The sequence below is a fragment of the Hylobates moloch genome, unplaced genomic scaffold, assembly GCF_009828535.3.
Source record: "Hylobates moloch isolate HMO894 unplaced genomic scaffold, HMol_V3 SCAFFOLD_27, whole genome shotgun sequence".
Taxonomy (NCBI): Eukaryota; Metazoa; Chordata; class Mammalia; order Primates; family Hylobatidae; genus Hylobates; species Hylobates moloch.
This window is the reverse complement of record NW_026652302.1, coordinates 2,873,689-2,893,492: the sequence shown is the minus strand read 5'-3', so window position 1 is coordinate 2,893,492 and position 19,804 is coordinate 2,873,689. Positions and strand designations below refer to the sequence as shown.

The 19,804-nt window shown below is 37.0% G+C and overlaps 1 protein-coding gene across 4 annotated transcripts in view; it reads left to right on the top strand.

Annotated features, from left to right (window-relative positions):
- The window catches only part of LOC116463111 (metabotropic glutamate receptor 1-like), a 411,458-nt gene that overhangs the window by 330,004 nt on the left and 61,650 nt on the right, over positions 1-19,804 (top strand). For all 4 annotated transcript variants that reach the window (XM_058434480.1, XM_032146072.2, XM_058434478.1 and 1 more), the window contains exon 5: positions 2,046-2,214. In XM_058434480.1, the coding sequence (XP_058290463.1) occupies positions 2,046-2,214 (169 nt within the window). The remainder of the gene's footprint in view (positions 1-2,045; positions 2,215-19,804) is intronic.

The window sequence follows — 19,804 nt, the reverse complement described above, 5'->3', positions numbered from 1 at the left end:
AAAGGAGAGCTTTCTTTACTTTCCCAAAATACCTTTTCTTTTAGGGGACAACTATTTGTAGAAATTGCAAGAATCTGGATGTGGAGAAGCCATTAGCTACCCTGTGGGTGACAGAATGCATTTGCACATTAAGAACAGGCAGAAAACCCAATCAACCGACGACATTCCTTGTCTACATTAAAAAAAAAAAAAAAAAAAAAAAACTAGGCCAGATACAGCCAATAGATTTCAGATGCCAACTTAGTTTGATTGGCTGTAGCCTCCTGGAGTGCTAGGCTGAGAGGGATTGTGAGCATGAGTCACTTTAGAGAGAAAGAATTGCAGGAAGGATTAGGCAGGGGCATGTGAGAGGGGCGAGGGATGAAGAGAGCTGATGAAGAAGAGAATGTGTTGATTAATTGCCATTTCCTTCAGTCAAGCACAAAGAGCAAGAGGCCATGACTCATCTTCTAGTCCAAGAGGATGAGCACTTTGCATAGGTACTGCAGAAAAGAATACCACTTTGCAGAACTAGTAAGGAGCAACCAAGCATGCAGCTTGGGGAAACTGCAGCATTAATTATAGAGTGAATAGCAACATGGAAAGGAGATGTAAGAATGCCAGAGTTCCCATGACTGAGATATAAATGGTTATGCCAGTACAAAGTTGTTCTCCAGTATTCGTATAGAAATGAAAATAACCAGAGTATTTTAGGGCATTAATAGTATAGAAATATGAATGAAATCATGCTATTGCCTTATAGATTGTCTTCCTTCATTTGAGATGCTATAGCAAAATATCATAAACTGTATGGTTCATAAATAACAGAAATTTATTGCTCACAGTCCTGGGGGCTGGAAAGTCCAAGAACAAGGCACCAACAGATTTGGTGTCTAGTGAGGACCTGCTTTCTGGTTCACAAATGGCACCTTCTAATTTTGTCCTTGTGTGGTGGAAGGGGCAAGAAAGCTTTTTAAGGCTGCTTTTACTAATCTCATTCATGAGAACTTTGTCCTCATGGCCTAATCACCTCCTGAAGGCCTTTCCTCCTAATACCATCACCTTGGGGGTTAGGATTTTCAGCATATGAATGGAAGGGGGTGAACATAAGCATTTCGACCATAGGACATATGCATTTGTCCTGATTATAAAGCAGTTTTTTACATGCCTATCTTAATAAATCCCCACAAGAACCACATGAGGCTTAAAGAGTTTAGTGGCATTCCTAAGTAGTATAATCTACTGTTAAAATGTTAGAAAAGAGAGCAGCTTGTACATTCTAATGTTAGATCTCGTGTTCTTTAGATTGCATTGGAGAATGTCCTATACCATATACATATATGGTGTGTGGTGTATAACATGATGTTTTGATATACTGTATGTATATAGTAATGATTACCATAGTGAAGAGTTCTAAGTGTAGGTTTTGCCATTGTGTAGTGTTCCGGCATTTCAAATTACTGAAATAACTGATACCAGTTATTTGGTTTCAAAAATATTTATCCTAATCAGGGAGGAAATTAGTTTAAATGTCAGTGCACAAGACATTAAATCCTCAACATCCTTACTAATTAAAGATGCCTTGCTCAGATTTCTTGCTCTATTAGCACCTTAAAAAGGTTCCAGACTTGGTAAAACTCACCCCTTTTAATACAGTGTAATGAAAATGACAACTTAATGTGAAAAAGAAATTTGGATTAAAGTAATCAAATAAAAAATTAATGTTCTTATTGATACTTATTCAAAGAATAACTTAATAAACCATAATTTGAAGGACATGATCAACTTAGCAAACATAGCATTATTTTTTGGAGGATAAGCAGAGAGAAAAGTACAAGAGTAATTTATTTTTTAGTGAATATGGATGATACACAGAGATTGAAGAATGGAATATACACATTTGGGATAATCAGAGGAAACATAAGAAATAAGCTAAAATATTGGCAGTAGCTGATGTAAGATGATTCTAGCTTTCTCTTGTTTCTATTATTATCTACTTACCAACTTTCTTTGTTTTCTACATTATGTCTATATTCTATAAGACATGCATGTTGTGCTCTTTGTAGGTATGATATCATGAATCTGCAGTACACTGAAGCTAATCGCTATGACTATGTGCACATTGGAACCTGGCATGAAGGAGTGCTGAATATTGATGATTACAAAATCCAGATGAACAAGAGTGGAGTGGTGCGGTCTGTGTGCAGTGAGCCTTGCTTAAAGGGCCAGATTAAGGTAAGCCACAAATGCATTCTTGCATGGTATCTGTGAGGAGGTTGGCTACCTGGACATTAGTAAAGAACAACACAGACAATTTTAAAAACATGACTGTCCAGAAAGGGTGTGCCAGGCTTACGGTTTTGGCTCTTGAGTTTAGGTAGAACTGAAAAGACAAAATATTAGGAAACAGAGTGAGTAAACTCTTAGAATATTTGTATAGTCTTTACTTGAATCACAATGATGGGCTGGAATCTTTAACACAATCTAGGCAGGAAACAGATGAGTAATCAAATTTTAAAAATCAAAAACAGAAGTAAATGTGAAAACCAAAGCCAATAATAGTGCTTAGTCATAGTTCTAGCTATTGTTAAAGAAAGCAGAAGCTGAACAATGCTAAATAAGCAAATAACTAAAATACCAGAAGTTGAAATAGGGTAACACAGACTGCTTCTCATTTTCCGTTTCTCTACCCAGTCCTTTGATTCTTTTGAAACTGGCATTTTTTTCTACACAAGACAGCATCCCCACTTTCTAACTATTTTCAGGAGCTATTTGGAGGGTGGGGTGGGGCAAGTGAGTAACTATGACATCAGTATATATAGAAAATGATAACAAACAAGCATCAAATCCTTGGTGGGGTGTGCTAAAGAGGCTTCTTGATGAAGAAAGCATGGAGGCAACACTCTCCGTATTCCAGGCTATTTAAAACCAAACTGGGTGATGCACTAGGAAATGGAGCATAGGGGAGGGATTGTGAATGGCAGGGTATGGATTAGATGACCTAATAGGTCTTTCCCATCCCTAATTTTCTGTGATTCATTTTGAGGCACAGACAGGCTGTCATGTAAATGTCTCACAGCACAGCTGGAGCTGGGGTAGATCAGGCGTGAGGCTCTGGCTCCCGCCATGCTGACATGCCGCCACACCATTCTTTGCTTGAGAGCTGCAAAAACACCCATGTAGGAGAGATGCTCTGATAAGTTCACTGAAGGGTCCCCAGGGCAAGAATCTAGTCATATAATGCTAAGTTTAGACAGAGGCTGGACATGCTTTATCTCAACTGACTAAAGAAAATGCAGGATCTGCAACCTGTAACATCTTTTGGCAGCTGAGAAGAGCTATCCTGGTGGACTCAAATTCTCAGTCACTCTAGCCACTTGGACGAAGAAACAAACTTCTGAGATGAATCATCCTAGTTTTAAGTATCTTGTGCCTTCTCTGCAGAAGTTATATTAAAAATATTTAATAGTTGTTATGACAACCAGTCCATCAGCATAGACTCCATTCTCACGCTGTGACACAGTACTGGAGGCCTCATGCCGTGGCTATGGTAAATCTTTGAGTTGGTGGATCATGGGAAGATTTGGCCAATGTGTCCTACATGGCTGGGGTCCTATGGGGGATTCAGGAGACATGGAGACACTGCTAGCTTCCAAGCAGTGCAGAAGTATTTCAGTAGTCTAAGAATGTGTAAAAGTAGTATGTATGGGCTGATTCCTGTCTAGGTGGAATATTTCCACATGAGGCTGCTGATGATATAAGTTATGTTCTCTGAAATCCAGAGGCCCCACATTTCTCCTTGCCTGTTATCATGAGATGCCAGACCAAGGCACTCTGGTTGCATCATCTTTTCTGGATAGTGGGAAAAAACAGGATTATCTGTGGACTGAAGTCATAAGGTGAGGAGACGACAGAAGCCCTGAGCACATGCACTTCTGCCACCCAAAGGATGTCACATGTTGGCTCAGGCTGCATCTCCAGTGTGGGTGTAGCATTGAGTCTATTGTGCAGACAATTACTGGGAAACAGTTTTTGGAACTACAAAGTTCAGTTTGCAGGTTATATGGAAAAAATAAAACCTGGCAGGAGAAAACAAATTTCTTGGGGACAGGATTTGCTGTCCTCAAGCTCCCTTTCACAATTCCTTACTGTTACTCTGACTGCCAGGTGGCCATGAATGGGTGCTCACATACCACATGTGCTCCCTTTACACCTTCCAGAGGAGAGGCCTTTGTTCTCCCCAATTCAGGGGCAAGGCTGTCCGCATATGTCCCTGCACCTAAACACTGAAGTATTTCTGCCATCATGTTTGCGCTATGCCCATGCATGTTATCGAAGGAGATCCCAGGAGTTGTTGCTGAGCCATTACAGAGCATTCACTATAAATGCAAAGCTCCTGGGGGCCAATTTTAGAAAATTGTATACCCTGCAGAAGGAAAGTATGCATGCTCTCAATACCAACCTGGAGTGGAGGTGAGGGGGGATGTTTGTTTTGTTTCTCATAAGCACCTTGGGTGGTATGGAAACAAGTGAAATTTGAGTCCTATTTACCAAATAATATTATGCACATTCTAACATCACTAATTTGCCAGCTACCAGGCCCAGGATGCATACAGCCAGATCAGTAGCCACTGTCAAGATATAAGAGAAACAGGCAGCTTGCCAGGTGATTGTAGGACATACACTTGTATTAACTGGGAAATACAGCCTTTAGGAAAGGGTTATTTTAAATATCAAATCCATTTAAACTGCTAAAGTAATAATATGATATCTTTTCTGATAACCCACAGAACTTTCTTATGATCACTTCCTTTGAAGTAGTCAAAAATCTAGTTTTCTTATGTTATTGATTTTTAGAATTACAAATATATCTTACAATATCTCATGGAAGAAGAGAAAAGTTGTGGTCATACCACAAACACAGGTGCATAAAATAATACTTTTTATTGTTGTGTGTAACCTTAGGTTCCAGTCAGGAAAAAAGAGCCCATGTCAGATGGTTTACTAGGGGAAATTTAATAGAAGAAAATGGTTACAAAAGTAAAATGGGGCACTGAGGCAACTCAAAGGTGACCAACAGCAGCATCTACTCCCACTCCAGAGCTAGAGGGACCCAAGAAAACCTCACAGCTACTACCTCTGAGCTATCCCTGAAGTGGGAGAGTGAGGGCACCCTGGTTTTTCTCTTCTCCTTCTCTTCTGCCTCCCATTAGTTGCTCCTATTTTACCAAAGCCATCCAGAAGACAGCTGGCAAGAGATCCTGGAAAATGTAGTTCACAAGTATCTTAGCTCAGGTTCCCTTGAACTCTACCAGCTATGCAAGGATTAATTGCTAATACATTAATGGAAGATTCAATCATAGAGAAACAAGAATAAGGGGGAAAGGGAAGTGAGATATGGAAGGATGGGGGAAAGCAAAACAAACAAAACAAGGTGACACGTTATTGAGCAGGAGATTGCTTCACTGAGCATAAGAAATCAAGTGGCCTCGAGAGGTCACTGGATAGGCTATTCGGACTATTGGAGGAAGGATGGGAGAGGAATGAATGTGTTCACTTCATCCTATTTTCTGCTTCGTGTGGCCAAAGTTTATGCTCACAGGAAGTTACAGGCAGCTACTGAGGAAGCCAGAGCCCAGGACTTGTAACACAACACTTCTTCAGATTCTGAAAGCAATGTGAGGAGTGAGAGCCTAGGTGGGTCTCCTATGGTCTTGCCTGGGTCCTGCTATGGTGAGTCCAACAAGGGCAGTTCTGGAGCCCAGAGCCTACTCAAAGGGAGGGAGAGACAGCTAGAGATGACAGAATATGAAGGAGCAGTGATCGAGACTGCAGTAGCAGTCATAACAGCAATGTCTAGAACTCTCCGAGCGCTGATAGCCAAGGGCCCAAGCCACAAGTGCAGCCAAAGAGAGTCTGGGGCAACAGATAAAGTCTGAACAGTGTTATGCAAGCAAACATCAGGGGCTTCGTGTGTGTGCTGGTCTCATATACAGAACCCACTGCTGTTTTCCTTGCTGTAGTGAAGGACAGGAAAGGGGTAGAAAGGGGAGGAAAGGTAAAGGAAAAGAAAGTGCTGGAAAGGAGAAGGGAAGTAATGGAGATCAGGGACTAACACTGGTCAGGTATGTTCATAAGCAAGTACAATAGATGCTTTACAGACATCATTTCAATTACTCCTTAAAAGGACCCTTTTAAAGCAGTATTATCATGCCCCCATTTTATAGACGAGGGAATCTGAGACCCAGAGGGATTGAGTCACTTGCCCCTAAGCTCTCTCAGCTAGAAAGTGCCAAAGCTGGGCTTGGAGCCAGCTCAAAGCTGTTATCATCCCACGGACACATGTTGTTCAACTATCTTTCATTATATGAACTGGCTCATTTCCTTCAAATGCATATTTCAATTTCTAAGCCTTATTTTTTCAATAGCTCACAATAAAATCATAAGTAATAATCCACTTTTAAAATGCCGAGGGAACAGAATCCACAATTCAGCAAGCAATATTTGTGAAGGAGGCTGGAAGAGTTTAATAGAGACTAAGACATTGACAGAGAAGTGAGGGAAAGGATACTGAAGGTTGATTTCACTGGCCTCCTGTTCTTTCTTCCCCTCTCTCCTCTCTCTGCTCTTTTCTCCTGCTTTCTTTTTCCTCTTAAGTTTGTATTTGAATTCTTTTCTCCAAGATGTTGGTTTTGGGTTGGGAGATTGTGGTAAGAGAATAGAGGTAACCTCACTTCTTCTTATCATCACCCAGCCAATCATGACAGAATTCTGGAGATATTAGGTGAATGTGGCATACGTCATAAATGTTTCTCCTCATTTACACATGCCCTATTGTTGTATAGTAAAGTGGCACCTTATTTATATAGAACAAAGTCCACTTACACATATCTTACACATTGTAGACTTTAGAATTAACTGCTTTCATTTACGAGATAAGACATTTCGGCCGGGTGCGGTGGCTCATGCCTGTAATCCCAACACTTGAGGAGGCCGAGACGGGCAGATCACGAGGTCAGGAGATCGAGACCATCCTGGCTAACACGGTGAAACCCTGTCTCTACTAAAAATACAAAAAGTTAGCCGGCGTGGTGGCAGGCGCCTGTAGTCCCAGCTACTCGGGAGGCTGAGGCAGGAGAATGGCGTGAACCCGGGAGGCAGAGCTTGCAGTGAGCCGAGATAGCGCCTAGGCAACTGAGCGAGACTCCATCTCCAAAAAAAAAAAAAAAAGACATTTCATCTGATTTGTTGGAATTATCTACTAGAGACATAAAATTTTCGTCTTAAAAGGCATTAGAAATGTGGCCCTAAGAAAAGAAGACTGCTTAATTTAAACCTCTAGCATGCTCCTTGCTCAATTTTAGCTTCTTATATGACTGATTTTTCCATGGGTGAGTAAAGAGGCCAAAGAGCAGATTCATTGAGAATCAAAGCAAAGGGAACATGATCATTCTCATTACGACCTGAGATACCCTTAAAAATGGATGGAACTAAGAGAGTCCACTAAGAAACCATTTATATTTGGCTGGAATTGGAACATTAAATGTGCCTAGGTTTGTGCTGCAAGCATTATTAAATAATGCTGCTACAGGAGTTTGTATCTGGCTTTTCCTATTAGTAGATATAGCTACTTGAGAGAAATTGCCAGTGGAGAAAACTTATAATTTCTAATAATATCCTTCTTTAAAAAATAAAATTGCTTATATTAATTTTCAGATTGACACCTTTCAACATAGGCCATTGATTAAAATGTAGCCAAGTTATATTCGGTCATGTCTGTTCAAGCCTCTACAGAGATTGGGGTTAGGGTCTCAGATTCCAGAGCATTTGTCAGGATCAGCAACCTAAGATCCTTCCTTAGCTCCCTTATTTTAATATCATTTCCCTCTTCCTCTGTACATTTTCCTGCTATTCAAAGAGCTCTCTATATTTACAGTTGCTTAGTTAGCCTAGCTTCTGCATTACTGGGTAAAAGATGCTGTTTATCTGGAAGCTTGGATACCCATTCTTGACCACAATAGTCAAGCAATTAGTACAACCCTACCTTTCCTGATAATAAGAAAAGGAATGTGATAAGGTGAAAGTTGATACTCTAGAATGTAATATAAAATCTATATGTATGTGTCTATGTATGTGTATGTGTGTATACATATGTGTGGGTATATTATTAATATATTTCTACTACGTGTAATCAGTCCTTCCTGTTGCCTTATACAGAAACAGCTACATAAAATAGATGTGTTTTCAGCTATTTAAATATATTATGTCCTCAAGGAGAAAAACAACTTTAATAATGTGATAGATGAAACTTGTATTCTATGGAAATCAGCTAGATGAACTTTGAAAAGCCTTATCATTCCACTTACTTTGCAGTGATTGAAACATTGCAATATGTTTGTCCAAATATAAGATAACAAAAATATGCTATAATACCATTTCCTGATAAGAGCTACCACTCAAAAGATATTGCCCCTCTGATCTCACTGGCAGTGGTTGGAGGGTTGAGGAAATGGGAGCCTAAAAAAGCAAGGGAAAATGAGGTTGGGAAGAGGATAGACGACGCATCCGCTTCCACCTTTCCTATTCTCACATTGAATCCAAGCAGCTGATCTGCTGATTTGCTTCTAGGTCACATTGTAAATCAGGCTGGGTTGATGATTTTATACTCAATTTTTCCATCTGCAATTGCTCCAAGTTCAGAGTTTAAAGTGTGTCACATTGTGGCTGTATTTCCTTTTACCTCTAGCTATTTATTTTTGTTTTTAGGGGCTACACCATAGAATATAGAAATAGTTTCTTTCTCCTCTAGTGCATGTGCTTCAAAATTGCTTGTATGCATTTGCTTTCCTCCATGACAGTGTGAGGAGGAATTTTGTCTTGAATGTGATAGCAAGAGAATTGTTTAGACCGAAATCTACCTCAAGTAAATTATCCTATTCTGCAAACAATCATCACTAGCTGATTACTACCTGACTGGCACTGGCATATCATGACTCTGTCCCCATGACCCACTCCAGCCAGCCCAGCTGGCTATAGCTTGATGAGATTATTCCTTTTTCTTTAACTATTTCATGCCTACTAACATGGATTATCTTTGAGCACTTTTCACATCTGTAATCAGTATTTTTATTCATGTTCAGCTGTGTCTTAAAATTTTGACCAAGTTAATGAATACCTCTCTTTTGTTCTCATTTTGAAACATAAAAGAAAATATTAAAGAATAGTACAATAATTACTCACATATCCACCAATCTTATTCGAGAATTATAAATCTTTTACCATGTCACGCCTCTCTCTCCCTGTCTCTCTTTCTCCCTCTTCTTCTTTTTTTTTTTTTTTGGAACCATTTAAAAGGTAAAAATATCATCAAATTTTATACCTTAATACCTCAGCTTACATATTCTAATAAGGACAAATCTCATATAATTATCAAACCAGCTAAGAAAGTTAACAATAACATCTTCAGCCATAACTGTCACATCCACCCCAGCTTTTTTCCCTCTTCGTGAATCAAAACAAACCAACCATCTAAATCATATAGTTAATGTAACCATTTTGGCATCCAGTAAAACAATGATTCAGTTCTTCCACTGTGTAATATCTTCTCAATTCTACTGCAAAATGGCAAGTTCTGAGTACAAATTGCCCACAGGCATATCAAAGAATCCTGTACTTGAGAAGTCTATAATTATGTAATGATGAGATCTGCCTGTGCTACTAAAATTTTGAAAAGGAATTGAAGCCCAAACATTGTCTTTAGTGTCTTATTGTGAATGTAAAAAAAAAATGAAATTACTATAGTATCTTTGAATGAGGGGGAATCTTTGCACACACAGTCATAGTGAAAAATTCCATGGAAATATCATTAATTTATCCACAACCACTATGAGTAATGCCCACACCTTCACCACTCCCACTCTGACCTATATGTGTGCTGTTCTGTTGGTCACTGAACTTTTTTGTTATTACCTCAGATCCAGCCCCTTCGTCACTTTCAGGGACAGATCCCCATGGAGAAATGCTGTGAATCATGGGCTAGTGGGCAGAACAGGGGACACAGCAAGGCTGACATGTCTTTGGTGGCAGTGACGTAAGTGGGGCACATTTAATTTTTTAAGTAGACATTTATTGAAGTATAATGTACACACAGAAAAGTAGCGGAGGACAGCACAGGTATGAAAACTCAGGGTACTCATCCTACCTAGCCTTGCTCTAGCTGTCCCCTCTGCCTAGAACACTCTTTCGCCAGATAGCTACGCCCTTTCCCTCCCTCAAGATTTTACTCAAATGGCAACAGCTTAGTGGGACCTTACCTGACCACCATATGCAAAATGGCAACCCCGTATTTCAGGTGTCTTCCTATCAGGACGAGGACCAGAGTGAGGCAGGCACCTATGGTACAGACTTCAAGGAGGCAGTCACTCTCAAGGTCCTGCAAGCTGGGTGAGGACTCGCACGTCCCTGAGGGAGAAAGACTCTTTAAATTTGGTCGCTAGACATTTCTCTCGTCACATCTCGGTTTCTCCCCTGTGACCTATTCCTCTTTCTTGCTTTAGTTTTTCCAAAGCCTTTTTTTCTAGAATGACAGCTCCTCAAAGGTGGGGATATTATGTTTTGTTCACTGATTATTTTGAGCTTTGATACAGTGCCTGACACATTGTATGTAGGCTAGGCAATCAAATGCATATTTCAAATGAATGAATGAATGAATGAGTCAATGAATGACTGAATAAATATGCTCTCCATAGGCATTTTTATTAACACATAATGGTACATATTTATGGGGTACACATGATATTTTAAAACATGCATACAATGTGTAATGATCAAATCTGGGTCAGTGGGATATCCATCTCCTCAAATATTTATCATTTCTTTGTGTTGGGAATATTCCAAATGTTCTCTTCTAGCCATTTTTAAATATACAATAAATTATTGTTAACTATAGTCCCCCTATTGTGCTATCAAACACTAGCATTTATTTTTTCTATCTAACTGTATTTTTATATGCATTAACCAGTCTTTCTTCATTCACCCCTCTCCTTACCCCTTCCCAGCCTCAGGTAATCAGCATTCTGTTTTCTACCTTCATGAGACCAACTTTTAAAATTCCCACATATGAGTAAGAACATGCGACATATTTCTTTCTGTGCTTTGCTTATTTAACATAATGTCCTCCAGGCTCATTCATGTTTCTGCAAATAACAGAATTTCATATATCTATTGGCCATTTGTATATCTTCTTTTGAGATATGTCTATTTAGGTTTTTTTCCCCATTTTAAAAATCAGGTTATTTGTTTTCTCGCCCTTGAGTTGTTTGAGTTATTTACATATTCTGGTTATTAATCTGTTGTTGGATGGATAGTTTACAAGTATTTTTGCCCATCCTGTAGGTTGTCTCTTCACTCTGTTAATTGTTTCCTTTGCTGTGAAGGAGCTTTTTAGCTTGATATAATCTCATTTGTCTATTTTTGCTTTTGTTGCCTGTGCTTTTGAGCTTTTATCCAGAAAATCTTTGCCAAGACCAATGTCTTGAAATGTTTCCCCAATATTTTTCTCTAGTAGTTTCATAGTTTCAGCTCTGACATTTAAGTCTCTAGTCCATTTTGAATTTACTTTTGTATATAGTGAGAAATAGGGGTTTAGTTTTTTTTTCTTCTGCATATGAATATCCATATTTTCCTAGCACCATTTATTAGAGACTATCCTTCCCCCAGTGTATTTTCTTGGATTCTTTGTAGAAAATAAGATGGTTGTAAATATGTGAACTCATTTCTGGACTCTCTCTTCTGTTCCACTGGCTTATGTGTCTGTTTTTATGCCAGAATCATGCTGCTTTAATTAACTACCTGTGTAGTATATTTTGAAGTCAGATAGTGTGATGCCTTCAGCTTTGTTCTTTTGCTCAAGATTATTTGGTTATTTGGATTCTTCTGTGGTTCCATGAGAATTTTAGGATTTTTTTTTCTATTTTTATTTTTTACTTGTATTTTAGCTTCCCAGAGGGTACAAAGTTTTTTACATGGATAAATTGCATGCCACTGAGGTTTGGTGTAGGGATGATCCAGTGGCCCAGTTTGAGAGCTAGTATCAGACAGGAAGTTTTTCAACCCATGGCCCCCATAGTAGTAGTTTCCCAGTGTCTGTTGTTGCCATCTTCATGTCCATGTTTACTGAGTGTGTAGATCCTGCTTATAAATGAGAACCTGCAGTGTTTGCAAGTTTTCTATTCCTGAATTAGTTTGCTTAGGATGATGGCCTCCAGCTGCATCTGTGTTGCTGCAAAGGACATGATTTTTCTTTTTTATGGCTGTGTAGTATTTTACAGTGTATATCTACCTCATTTTTCTTTATCCAGTCCACCATTGATGGGCATCTAGCTTGATTCTATGTTTTTGCTATTGTGAATAGTGCCATGATGAACACATGAATACATGTGTCTTCTGTGAAGATTGCTATTGGCATTTTGATAAGGATTGCATTAAATCGTAGATCATTTTGGGTAGTATAGACATTTAAACTATCTTATTTCTTCCAAGCATGAACATGGAATATCTTTTTATTGTTTTGTGTCCTCTTCAATTTCTTTCATCAGTGTGTGATAGTTTTAATTGCAAAACTATTTTATCTCTTTGGTTAAATTTATTTATAGGTATTTTTTGGTAGCTACTTTAAATGAAAATTGCTTTTTTATTTCTTCTTCAGATTGTTCAGTATTGGCATATAGACATGCCACTAATATTTGTATGTTGATGTTGCATCCTGCAAATTTCCTGAATTCATTTATCAGTTTCTACAGTTTTTTTGGAGGGGGGGTAGAATCTTTAGATTTTTCTAAATAGATTATTATGTCATCTGCAAACAAGTTCAATTTGACTTCTTCCTTTCCAATTTGGATGCCCTTTATTACTTTCTCTTGCCTAATTTCTCTGGCTAGAACTTCCAGTACCATTTTGAAAAAAAAATGGTGAAAGTGGGCAACATTACCTTATTCCATATCTTAGAAGAAAAGGATTTCAATTTTTCTGTGTTCAGTAAAATGTCAGCTGTGGGTTTGTTCATATATGGCCTTATTATGTTGACAGACGTTTCTTATATAACTAATTTGTCGAGAATTTTTATTATTAAGGGATGTTGAATTGTATCAAATACTTTTTCTGCATCTATTGAAATGATCATATCGTTTTTGTTCTTCATTATGTTGATGTGGTATTAAACCATCCTTGAATCCCTGAGATAAATCCCAATGGATTGTAGTTAAAAATCTTTTTGATGTACTGTGGAATTTGGTTTGCCAGTATTTTGTTGAGGATTTTTGCATTTATGTTTATCAGGGATATTGGCTTGTAGCTTTCTTTTTTGTTTGTCCTTGTGTGGTTTTTGTATCAGGATAATTATGGCTTTGTAGAATGAATTTGGAAGAATTCACTTCTCTTCAATTTTTTGGAATAGTTTGAGAATAATTAGTACTGGTCTTCTTTAAAAGTCCAGTAGAATTCAGCAGTAAATTCTTCTGATCCAGGACTTTTCTCTGTTGAGAGATTTTTATTACTGATTCAATCTTTTTACCCATTATGGTGTGTTCAGGCTTTCTATTTCTTTATGGTTCAATCTCAGTAGGTTATATGTATTCAGGAAATTATCCATTTATTCTAGATTTCCCAATCCGTTGGCATATAGTTATTCACAATGGTCCTCTGCATTTCTGTGGTATCAATTGTAATGCCTTTTTTCATCTCTGATTTTATTTATTTGGGTCTTCTCTCTTTTTTTCTTAGTTTGTCTAGTTAGAGGTATGTCCACTTTGTTTATCTTTTCATAAAACTAATTTTTTTATCTTTTGTAGTTTTTATTAGTTTCATATTTCTACTTTGATATTTATTATTTATTTTCTTCTACTAATTGGGGGTTTGGTTTGTTCTTGCTTTTCTAGTTCTTTTAGGTGCATTATGAGGTTGTTTATTTGAAGTTTTTCTACCTTTTTGATGTAGGTATTTATTGCTGTAAACTTCCTTTTCAGTGCTGCTTTTGCTATATATTGTAGGTTTTGTTATCTTGTGTTTCCACTTTTATTTGTTTCTCAATTTTTAAATTTTCTTCTTAATTTATTCATGGACCTATTGGTCATTCAGAAGCATGTCATTTATTTTCCCTGTATTTTTACAGTTTCCAAAATTACTCTTGTTATTGATTTCTAGTTTTATTCTATTGTGATCTGAAAAGATATATGATATAATTTTGATTTTTTTCCTAATTTTGGGGTCTTATTTTGTCACCCAACATATGGTCTATCCCAGAGAATGTTACATGTACTGCTGGTAAGAAGAATATGCACTCTGTAGCAGTTTGATAGAGTGTTTTGTAAATGTCAGTTAGGTCCATTTGGTCTAAAATGTAATTTAACTCCAATGTTTCTTTATTGATTTTCTGTCTGAATGATTGGTCCATTGCTAAAAGTGGAGTGTTGAAATCTCCAACTATTATTGTATGGCAGTCTATCTCTCTATGTCTATGAATGTTTGCTTTGTATATTTGGGTGCTCTGATGTTGGGTGCATAGATATTTACAACTGGCATATCCTCTTATTGAATTGACCCCTTTATCATTATAAAATAGCCTGCTTTGTCTCTCTTTACAGTTTTGACTTAAAGTCTATTTCATCTGATATGAGTATAGCTATTCTTGCTCTTTTAAAGACTCAGCCTCTCTTGATGTTGTGCAAGTTTAAGTGAGGACTTGCATATAACTGAAGGAAAGGTATCTAACTTTGTTCCCTAGGCCCTTTTCTTTCTTCACCTCTGTTTCTGCTCTGTACCGTATTTCTCTTTCTTGATTTAGTTTTTTCCATAGCCTTTTTCCAGAATGACAGCTCCTCATGGATAGTAACATTATCTGCTTTGTTCACTGATTACTTCTAACCTTGACACAGTGCCTGATGCATTGTAGGCACTCAAATAGAATTTCAGATGAGTGAATGAATAAATGGTGAATGAAGGAATTAATGAATAATTGAATAAATATCTCCTCATTGGCATTTTATTTCCCCTTCTAGAGATATACTTAATCCATTGTATAAGATTTTTGAGCTCTTTAACTTCAATAATTGGGTCTTTCCATTTATTTATTCCCATGCATAACATCATGTTGGCCACAGTGGGTCACTAAACAAAAGTTGATTAATTGAATTTATATATGCCAACCCCTGAGATACAATTTTGGCTCTCTGCATAATCTGTCATCATGCTGGCAGCCATTGTGATACTGGGAAGAGCCTAATTCTTGGAAATAACTTGACTGAGGCTTGTGCAAGGTATTGAGTCCATCTACACGGGTCCCCTCATTTGCAAAATGTACATAATTAACTGCACCCTGTGGAGTAGTCAGGATTCGTGTAATTCTATATAGAGTGCCTAGCACATAGTTTGACTTAATATATGTCAACTTTTTGATCATTTTATGTTCATATCATTTTATTATACGTTGTCGGTGATAAATTACAATGTAGTCCTACATTGTATGATATGCTTACGTAGTTCTATGTCTCTCTTTTATTCCAATTGAATTCTTCATTTCCATTTTTCTTTCTCTCATAGTCTATATTATTGCCTTCCATTCTTTTACATACATTGTTGAGTAACTGATATGTGCCAAGAACTGTGCTAGCACTGTGAACGCAAAGGAAATAAACATGGCCTCTTCTTTTGAGGAACTCATAGTGTAGCTGGGGAAAAACGGATCAGTAATTAGATTCTATTGTTGCCCAAGCTCTCAAAGAGGATATGAAGTGCTATAGGGACACAGGCCAGTGGAGCTAGCTCCTTTCTCTTACAGCTGACTCTCCCACAGTTCTTTTTACTTTTTATTTTAATTTTTAATTTTTATGGGTACATAGTAGGCATATATATTTATGGGGTACATGAGATGTTTTGACACAGGCCTACAATGTACAATGAGTGCATCATGGAGAATGGGGTACTCCTCCCCTCAAACATTTATCCTTTGAGTTACAAACAATCCAATTACAATCTTTACAGTATTTTAAAATGTAAAATCCAGTTATTATTGACTATAGTCACCCTGTGGTGCTATCAAATAGTAGGTTTTATCCATTATATTTCTTTTGTACTCATCAACCATCCCCATCTCCTCCCCATGCCCCAACTACTCTTCCCAGCCTCTGGTAGCCATTCTTTTACTATGTCCATGATTTCAATTGATTTGATTTTTAGATCCGGCAGATAAGTGGGAATATGCAATGTTTGTGTTTCTGTGCCTGGCTTATTTTACTTAACATAATAATCTCAAGTTCCATCCATGTTGTTGCAAATGACTCGATCTCATTCTTTTTTATGGCTGAATAATACTCCATTGTGTATTTGCATTACCTTTTCTTTATTAATTCACCTGTTGATGAACATTTAGGTTGCTTCCAAATCTTAGCTATTAGAAAAAGTGCTACAACAAACATAGGAGTGCAGATATCTCTTCAATATACTGATTTCCTTTATTTTGTGTACTTAGCAGTGGCATTGCTGGATCAGATGGTAACTCGATGTTTAGTTTTTTAAAGGAAACTCCAAACTATTCTCCATAATGATTGTACTAATTTACATCCCCATGAACAGTGTACAAGGATTCCCTTTTCTCCTCATCTTTGCCAGCATTTGTTATTGCCTGTCATTTGGATATAAACCATTTTAACTGGGGTGAGATGATACCTCATTGTAGTTTTGATTTGCATTTCTCTGATGATCAATGATGTTGAGCATTTTTTCTTATGCCTATTTGCCACTTGTATGTCTTCTTTTAAGAAACATCTATTCAAATCTTTTGTCCATAGTTTGATTGGATTATCAGATTTTTTTTTCCTATAGAGTTATTTGAGCTCCTTATACATTCCTGTTATTAATTCCTTCCTAGATGGGTAGTTTGCAAACATTTTCTTCCATCCTGTGCGTTGTCTTTTCATTTTATTGATTGTATCTTTTGCTGTGAAGAAGATTTCTTACTTGATGTGATCCCATTTGTCCATTTTTGATTTGGTTGCCTATGCTTGTGGGGTATTGCTCAAGAAATTTTTGCCTAGATCAATGTCCTGGAAATGTTCCCCAATGTTTTCTTGCATTTTCATAGTTTAGGTCTTAGATTTAAGTCTTTAATTGATATTTATTTGATTTTTGTGTATGGGGAGAGGTAGGGGTCTAGTTTCATTCTTCTGCATAGGAAAATCCAGTTTCCCCAGCACCATGTATTAAAGATGATGTCTTTTTCCTAGTGTGTGTTATTGGTACCTTTGTCAAAAATGAGTTTACTGCAGGTGTGTGGATTTGTTTCTGGATTCTCTGTTCTGATGAACTGCTCTATGTGTCTGTTTTTATGCCAGTACTGTGCTGTTTTGGTTACTATAGCTCTGTAGTATAATTTGAAGTCAGGTAATGTAATGTGGTTTCTCCAGTTTTGTTCTTTTTGCTTTAGATAGCTTTGGTTATTCTGGGTTTTTGTGGTTCCATATAAACTTTAGGATTGTTTTTTCTATTTCTATGAAAAATGATATTGGTATTTTGAAAGGGATTGCATTGGCTCTGTCAATTGCCTTCACTAGCATGGGCATTTTAATGATATTGGTTTATTCTAATCAATTAACATAAAATATTTTTCAATTTTTGGGTGTCCTCTTCAATTTCTTTCATCAGCGTTTTATAGTTTTCATTATAGAGATCTTCGACCTCTTTTGTTAATTCCTAGGTATTTAATTGTATGTGTGTGTATTAGTCTGTTCTCCCACTGCTATAAAGAACTACCTGAGACTGGGTAATTTATAAGGAAAAGAGGTTTAAATGTGCTCATGGTTTTGTGGGTTGTACGGGCTTCTGCTTCTCAGAAAACTTATAATCATGGCAGAAGGTGAAGTGGAAGCAGGTGCACCTTCACATGGCTTGCAGAAAAGAGAGAAAGTGAAGGAGGAAGTGCTACACACTTTTGAACAACCAGATCTCATGAGAACTCTATCGTGAGACAGCACTAGGAGGGATGATGCTGAACCGTTAGAAACCACCTCCATGAGTCAATCGCCTCCCACCAGACCCCTTCTCCATCACTGGGGATTACAGTTTGATATGAGATTTGCGGATGGGGGTGGACACAGAGCCGAACCATATCAGTGTGGCTATTGTAAATGAGATTACTTTTTTATTTCCTTTTCACATTGTTCATTGTTGTTGACATATAGAAATGCTACTGATTTTTGTATGTTGATTTTGTATCCTGCAACATTATTGAATTGGTATATAAGTTCTAATAGTTTTATTGTGGAGTCCTTAGGTTTTTCCAAATATAAGATCATATCATCTACAAACAGGGACAATTTGACTTCTCCCTTTCCAATTTGGATGTCCTTTATATCTTTCTCTTGCCAGACTGCTCTAGTGAATACTCCCAGTACTATGTTGAAAAGCAGTGCTGATAGTGAGTATCCTTGTTGTGCTCCACATCTTAGAGGAAAGGCTTTCAGTTTTCCCCCATTCAGTATGATACTATCTGTGGATCTGTAATACATGGCTTTTATGATGTTGAGATATGTTCCTTTTATCCCCAGTTTTGAGGAGTTTTATTATGAAGAGAAGTTGAATTTTACCAAATGCTGTTTATGCATCAATTTAAATAATCATATGGTTTTTATCCTTTATTCTGTTGATATGATGTATCACATCAATTAATTTGCATATATTGAACCATCCCTGCATCCCAGGGATAAATCCCTCTCGTTCATGATGAATGATCTTTTTAATGTGTTGTTGAATTCTGTTTGCTACTATTTTGTCGAGGATCTTTGCATCAATATTCATCAGAAATAATGGCCTGCAGTTATACTTTTTTGATGTATCTTTATCTGGTTGTGATATGGCCTTATAGAATGAGTTTGGAAGTATTTTCTCCTCCTCTATTTTTTGTTATAGTTTGAGTAGGATTGGTATTAGGTTTTCTTTAAGTGCTTGGTAGAAATCAGCAGGGACGCAAACAGGTCCCTGGCTTTTATTTACTGGGAGACCTTTTATTATGGCTTCAATCTTGTTACTTGTTATTGTTCTGTTAAGGCTTTGGATTTCTTCCTAGTTCAATCTTGGTAGATTGTGCGTATCCACAGATTTGTCTATTTCTTCTAGATTTTTAAAATTTATTGGCATACAGTTGTTCATAGTAGCCAGTAATCATCCTTTGAATTTCTGCAATATTAGTTGTAATGTCTCCTTTTTCATTTCTGATTTTTATTTATTTGGATCTTCTCTCTTTTTTTGTTAGTTTGACTAAAGTTTCTCAACTTTGTTAACTTTTCAAAAAACCAACTTTTTGTTTCATTGATCTTTCATGTTGTTTTTCATTTCAATTTGATTTATTTCTATTCTGATCTTTATTATGTTTTTTTTCTATAATACTGGCTTTGGTTTTCTCTTGCTTTTCTAGTTCTTTAAGATGCACTGTTAGATTGTTCATTTAAAGTTTTTTCTTTTTTTTGATGTAGGCACTTATAGCTACAAACTTCCCTCTTAATACTGTTTTTGCTATCCACACTATCCATAGGTTTGGTATGTTGTGTTTTTATTATAATTTGTTTCAATAAATTTTTCAATTTCCTTGTTAATTTCTTTATTGACCCACTAGTCATTCAGGAGCATATTGTTTAATTTCCATGTAGTTTGTGTAGTGTCCAGAATTCCTCTTGTTATTCATTTCTACTTTTATTCCATTGTGGTCAGAGAAGATCCTTGACATTATTTCAATTTTTTGAATGTATTAATACTTGTTTTGTGACATAATGTATGATCT